Raw genomic sequence first — 7,360 nt, forward strand, 5'->3', positions numbered from 1 at the left:
TTTCTTCTTCTGTCTGAAATTTTGTGGTAATATCTTGACCCCATACTTGCATTAATTCTTTCAATAGTTGAGCGCACTGTCAACAGACAGCTCTTGTTGGAAGTAAAATTGTATTGAAATGAGTCTAATTTTATCATCTGTTGTTCAGAATTTTCAAATTTTGGTATTTAGAAATACGGTGTTGTATAGAAAATAGGAGAAAAATCGAGACAAGAAAGTTGTCCGATTTTCATAAGTTTACGGTTTTTGGAAGGTCCTGTATTCAGAAGTTCCACAGTACCTATTTTCTAACTCATTATTTTTTGGGGGTTTAACATTGCAGCCACACAATTATAGGTCAAATGGTGACTTTCCAGCTTTGATGGTGGAGGAAGACCCCAGGTGCCCCTCCATGCATTATTTCATCATGAGCGGGCACGCAGGTAGAACCACGAACCTTCTGTATGCCAGCTGGATGGCTTTCTCACATGAAGAATTCAACGCCCCGAGTGAGGCTCGAACCCACATCGATGAGTGGAAGTCAGCAGCCTTAATCACTCGGCCATGGAGGCTCCTATTTTCTAACTTGTGGGAATATTTACAGTTATATCTGAAAATTACTGGTGCACATGATTTGTATTAGGTTGCAAGCTGTAATCAACACACTTTGTAAAACTGGTAAACTTGCTAATACAGCATATCTCTATAAAATAGTGCAAGTTATATTTTCCAATGCTTTCGATTTTTGCGACGAAAAAATCATTTGCTAATTTTATCTACTGTCCTGATGCAAAAAGACAATCTTCAGATTACCTCTTTAAAGGCCCCTTGAAAAAACAGGTCCTGTTTCTAAATACAGTGTATAAGTGGTTTACCCGAAAGGTGAAATTTGATTTGATGTGCAAAACTAGAATATTTTCACAGATGAGAAGAATACTGACAAAATATTCAAATTAGTGTCTATTTTTTCTTTCGCCAACCGGTCTGCTTTTCTTGCTCTCTACTTGTTAGTTAGTAAACTTGATAAAAGTCTACAGATGTGGATCTTTGCAGTATTGTATCTCTTCCTTAGATTTAAGGATATTAAATAGCAACATTGTATCTCTCCCTTAGATTTAAGGATATTAAATAGCAACATTGTATCTCTCCCTTAGATTTAAGGATATTAAATAGCAACATTGTATCTCTTCCTTAGATTTAAGGATATTAAATAGCAACATTGTATCTCTTCCTTAGATTTAAGGATATTAAATAGCAGCGCAAAGCATCTGTAGCCCGGTTCTCTTGTTCCATGCATTGTCCTAGTAAATTTAAGGCTGTTTCTCTGTGTCCAAGATTTGGTTCTTGGTCAGTTGTCCTGAGAAGGTTAGACAGTGCTCTTTTCTTTTCATCTTGTCTCCCAAGACATCTGTAGGTCTTGTATTGTAGAAAGTAGAGGTAAGGCAGAGAATCAACCACAGCCCATTTTATCCAGTAGTCCTGTAGGGGTCTGAAAGTTAGATCGTCTTTCGGAGATCTAAACATTTCATACTGCATTTCATGTGGAACACATTTTATTTCATATGGCAGAAAGCTAACACAGAATGCAGTAATATGCTGAATAGCTTCTTCATTATGATCATTAGATATTGCACAAAATCCTTTTCTTGGAGTTAGTTTGATGTAAGAATGGCAACAACAAATAGGCTCAACAGTGTTTAAGTCATAGCTTCTTTCAATATTTCTAAGGGTAATTTCCGTTTTCCAAGTATTCCCTGTACAGTTATAGACTGATGCTAGCTTCAGTTTACCAGATGAAACATCTGAGTTCAAGCCGAGGGAGATCCAGGTAAGAGCTTCCTCTGATACTGCATTGTACAAATGAATGCTGCGGGATGCTAGGGCAGTTCCCAGGGATATACAAAACTGTGGTGCAAGAAGACAGCATGCTGATTTGTCCACTCCTTCACACTGATTAGAGATATCATCTAATTTGGAAATATACTTCCGCAGTGTTTGTACAGCTTCTTCATAACTACTGTTGCTGGTGCTGATAGAAGTTAGACAAGACCTTTTGACAAAATCAAAATTGAGTGCAAGTGACCTTAATATGTATTCTGAAACACTCGTTTTGACAGAGCCTATATTATGTATTTTAAGCTGAAGCCTTAAACCAAGACAGTCACACTCAATCCCCAGTAATGCTATACACCTACCAGTTACAACATCACCTAGTTTTTGCAGAATGTAAGGTTTATCTTTGTGTGGTATATTTCCTTTCATCAAATTGTTTCCAGGTATGATAAAGTGTGGACAATATTCATTCAAAATACAGTTGTGTAGAACAAATAAAGACAATGACAGACACCCAAGTACGTTTTTTTTCTTTCCAGATGTTTGAATGTGTATTTGCAATACAGTGAAACATAACTGTTTTACACACGAAACTTGAAATGGTATCTTCAAAGTATGGCTTGATAAAGGTTTTCAGTATCATCTTCATCAAGACGTAACATCGAATTTGTGTTATATTGAGACTGAACATTAAGCATCTTTCAGCTAGGGATGTTGATATTCTCCATTCAAGTTCCTCATGTTCACTGCCCTTGCTTCCAACAGCAACAAGGAAACATCCAGTACTGCCACAGTATCTTCTCATGTCAGCTGAAGGCCACTGACCTACACCTTGCCAGTCTAGCCACTGCCTTGCTTGTAGAGGCCAGGATTTACAGTGGTAAGCAGGAACAAGGTCTGTATCAGTCATCCCAGGTTTTCTTGTAATGTTTGTGCTGGACCGTGTCTGATTCCTCTCCCATAGATAGCAGCTGCTCTTTCAGACATGACTTTATTCTTGATCAATATTTTTCCTTTTCTTTCACTGAAATATTTATCATGTACAGTATGATATGGAAGTGGAATATCGTTTTTCAGATGTTGCAGAAGACAATAGCCAGGTGATACAGTATCATCCTGGATCATCAGATAATTTTCTACATTAGGTTTCCAGTCACTTCTATCTTGTATCACATTACAGTCATTGAGACACACTAGTTGGTCACTGTCTGAATTAAGAGCCAGTGTTGTTGTGCCCTCTGACTGGCTGCCGAAGAAGTATCCTGTACAGTTGAAATCCTGTAGTTGTGATGTTATTGTGCCCATAGATTCTGCCAGTAAAGCTGCTCTTCTTCTCTTAAGTACAATCCTCTCATCTACTCCTATATCAGAAAGAACTTCTGACAGTATTACTGACACTGACTCTATGTAATCTGGTGCTTGAAACATTCTGAAAAATAAATACAGCAGTTGTGTTGACTGGAACTCAGTTGATATGTTGTACTATTAATTTCGACGTAGTTATGCACATTTTTAAACTAATGTTTTTCTACAATGTAGATTTTTTAAACAATACTTTTTCAAAGCATCATTGTATCCAAAAGAAAACTCGTCCAACAAGGAAGATAGGGTTGTGTGCTTGATTTTGTGTTAGACTGATTTGAAAATATTGCTTCGATTATCCTGCTTTCACAATGGGCTTCTATGGGAAAAGATCGCATTGCCAATAAGATGACATTTTCATCTATACATAGAAAAATTTTCACTGTGTTAATTTTGATGAAATTTTTCAAAGTTGTAGACTTGCCTATTTTCAATCTTATGGCCAAATAAAACGCATTGGTTGGTGTACTTAATTTTTCATAGTTTGCCAAATATCAATGGGAGTCATTACATTGCTGGTTATGTTATGTTTATATTTGGAATTATTTTACTCTCTATCTATTGTCAAAATTAACTTTTAAAAGAAAGTAGTGTTGATTGCTTAACACTTAACACATGGGATATCATAGATTCCTGGTAATATTTATACAACCTGTGTAAAGGCTACCAGGCATTATTCTCGATTTTTTTTCCAGAATAAATAACATTACACCATCACTTATGATTAATCAAAACCTGCAGAACTACCTTAACATTGGAATAACATATTATAATCATTGGCTTATCTAATAGAAACTTTTAGACAATACTTAATGTGCCTTTGAAGGTTATTCCTTCGGGTAAGAAAGTGCAATTTTTGAGAGAATTTGATATTAAATGTGAATTTTATTTACAAGAGGGCCCTGATAGCCCTAGATCTCTCGCCTGAGATTCACAGCTGAAATAGGTAATAATTTTGTGAGAGCATGATCAAAGAAACATTTCTACCAAATTACTTGTGAAACTGAGCTGAAGATTCAGAGATTTTCTTACTTATCTGTAGAAAAATACTGGGAAAACTAGCTCGCTCACAGCAACATGTATTTTGACAAATCAAACACTTTTGGAAGAGGAACATGATGGGAATATTTATACAGAATTATTTCAAAATCTGAAGTGGCAGGTTGTCCAGTGTCCTTAAAATTCCTACTTTTTTCCTTTTTTTTTCAATTTAGCTAAATTCCTGGAAAAAATTAAAAATCAAAGGGAAATAAAAAAAAAATGCTCTACTTTTTCACCCTCAATTTCTGTTTTTGTTGCTGTTTTTTTTTAATATAAAGGGAAGTACTTCATGCTAAATATGTTTTTATGTAGTTTTATAGATCTTCTTACTCAATGCAAGCAGTTTTATTCAGTTTATAGACGACTGATCCCTGTGTGTTATTGGCTATGACTAGATAACAGAGACCTGAATTCTGAAGGTCTATATTAAATATTTTAGTTAAAATTCTTAATTTTAGCCGAAAGTATCTAAAAGATTGTAACAAACTCCTAATTTCAGCCCTTAATTTTGTTTAAAGTTTAAAATTGCCCTAAATTTTTGTCAGAAGGTGCTGAACAACCGGGAAGTGTTTTAGGAGATGGCACTTTAATTATCCTATTATTAGCTCCCACAGCTACATTGTTTTTCACAAGTTAGAAAAATTGAAGATTGTCACCCAGAAGAAACATTTCTTTGCCATTATAGATCAGTTACTGGATTATACTCTTTTTTAGCTCACTTGACCCAAAGGCTCATGGTGAGCTATTGTGGCCGGTCAATGTCCGTCGTGCGTCCGTCAACATTTTCTAAAAAATCTTCTTCTTGAAAACCACTGGGGAGAATTACACCAAACTTCACAGGAATGATCCTTGGGTGACCTCCTTTCAAAATTATTCAAAGAATTGAATTCCATGCAGAACTCTGGTTGCCATGGCAACCGAAATGTAAAACTTTAAAAATCTTCTTATCCAAAACCACAGGGCCTAGGGCTTTGATATCTGGTGTGTAGCATCATCTAGTGTTCCTCTACCAAATTGTTCAAATTATGCCCCTTGGGTTAGATATGGCCCCGCCCCGGGGGGTCACATGGTTTATATAGACTTATATAGGGAAAACTTTGAAAATCTTCTTGTACAAAACCACATGGCCTAGGGCTTTGATATTTGGTATGTAGCATCATCTAGTGGTCCTCTACCAAAATTATTCAAATTATCACCCTAGGGTCAAATATGGCCCATCCCCGGGGACCACATGGTTTATATAGACCTATATAGGGAAAACTTTGAAAATCTTCTTGTACAAAACCACACGGCCTAGGGCTTTAATATTTGGTTACATAAAATCATGTAGCATCATCTTATGGTCCTCTACCAAAATTATTCAAATTATCGCTCTAGGGTCAAATATGGCCCCGCCCCGGGGGTCCCAAGTTTTACATAGACATCTATGAAAAAAAGTTTAAAAATCTTCTTGTCTGAAACCACAACACCTATACCTTTGATATTTGGTTTGTAGCATTGTCTTATGGTCCAAAACCAAAATTATTCAAATTGTACCCCTGGGGTGAAAAGAGGCCCTGCCCTGGGGGTCCTAAGTTTTATATAGACTTATATAGGAAAAAACTTTAAAAATCTTCCTGTCTGAAACCATACGAACTATGCTTTTGATATTTGGCATGATGCATTGTCTAGTAGTCCTCTACCAAAATTGTTCAAATTATGCCCCTGGGGTTAAAAGAGGCCCCGCCCTGGGGTCACTTAGTTACTATGTGAGCTATATAGAAAAAAAAAACACTTAAAAATCATTTGATCCTATTTCCAAGACTGTTTAATTATAATTTCTTGATGACCCCAAGTAATATGATGTCACTTGACTGTGACTTTGACCTACTTTCTTGATTTTTAAGATACAGCTTTGAAATTTAGATGACATACACAGTTTTGCACACACATCGTAAAACTGAATTTCATTGACCATGAATGTGACCTACTGACTTTCTTAATATTTTATCATCAGTTTGATCTTTGAAACATGTAGCTCATATTACTCAGGTGAGCGATCCAGGGTCATCATGACCCTCTTGTTTTGTAAAATGGGGGAACAGGGAAATCTCAAAATTGGACAATGGTAACGGTGTAACAGAAACTTTTGGAGGAGACGTCTGATGAAAAGTATGGACAATAGACTGATGATAGGCACAAAACTTAATGCTCAGATGGGCTAAAAATAACCATTTGGCCTTGAAGATCAGTGCCCTTATGTTGTTTGATTGTAATACTAATATATATAATTTCAGACAAATCACTAAACTGTATTTTAAACTATTGATCGGATTTAAAGTTTATGTAGTTTGTGGCTGGTACCTATTCAAACGATTCCCATTTATTTGAAATAATACATACTCAAATCCACGTGAAATAACTGTTTTGAATGAAACCACAAAATTGTAAACTAATTCACCGTGAATATAACTTTAAATGTGTGAAATTACATACCTTTGTTTGGTTTGAAATAAGCAAATTGATTTTTATAATAAAACCTCTTCAGATCGGATGTTTGAAATGACTAGTTATGGTTTTTCCTTTTTTACTTCCTCTTTCTGTTTGAACAGGAGGATAACTCAACCATTTAATCAGGTTTTGATAGCCAGTTGTTACCTACCTTTAACCATTACCTTGCTATATTTCTAAAATGGACTGGTCCATCATACAAACAGGGCAGTACCACTTATTATTCAAAGGGATGTTCATTGAAAATTTACTGACAGAATAACGAACAGTGCAGACCACGATCTAGTGATTCTGCCTTTGCGACTAGTGCAGACCAAGATCAGCCTGCATGTATGTGAAGGCCTAGCATGGTCTGCACTGTTTGATATTCAGTCATTAAATCTTCAGTGAACACCCCTTCGAATAATAAATGATATTACCCAAATTGAATGATGGACCAGTCCATTTTGGAAATTTAGCAGGCTAAATGTTAAGAACAGCATTTATCAAGTTTAGTTCTTTAATACTGACCTTCTATTATATAAAGCTTGATTTAGTTAGAATGAAGCATATATTTAATTGGAAAAAGTAAATCAGCACTAAGTTTGTAAATATGTAATGTATTTCGATGAATTACAAGTGGTTTGCTCAAAACAGCGAAACAAAATATTTAAAT

The 7,360-nt window shown here is 35.6% G+C and overlaps 1 protein-coding gene across 2 annotated transcripts; it reads right to left on the reverse strand.

Moving 5' to 3' along the window:
• Window positions 1-600: 600 nt before the first annotated feature.
• LOC123551028 (uncharacterized) lies at window positions 601-6,817 on the reverse strand. 2 transcript variants are annotated; one of them, XM_045339637.2, is made up of 2 exons: window positions 6,691-6,817; window positions 601-3,241 (listed from the first exon to the last, which is right to left on the reverse strand). In XM_045339637.2, exon 2 carries the CDS (start codon window positions 2,239-2,241, stop codon window positions 1,186-1,188), a length of 1,056 nt encoding a protein of 351 aa, XP_045195572.2. In that variant the 5' UTR covers window positions 2,242-3,241; window positions 6,691-6,817; the 3' UTR covers window positions 601-1,185. Both variants share the same exon structure in this region, with proteins under 2 accessions (XP_045195572.2, XP_053396448.1).
• Window positions 6,818-7,360: the final 543 nt, after the last annotated feature.

Source organism: Mercenaria mercenaria, chromosome 4, assembly GCF_021730395.1.
Source record: "Mercenaria mercenaria strain notata chromosome 4, MADL_Memer_1, whole genome shotgun sequence".
In the NCBI taxonomy this organism is placed as follows: Eukaryota; Metazoa; Mollusca; class Bivalvia; order Venerida; family Veneridae; genus Mercenaria; species Mercenaria mercenaria.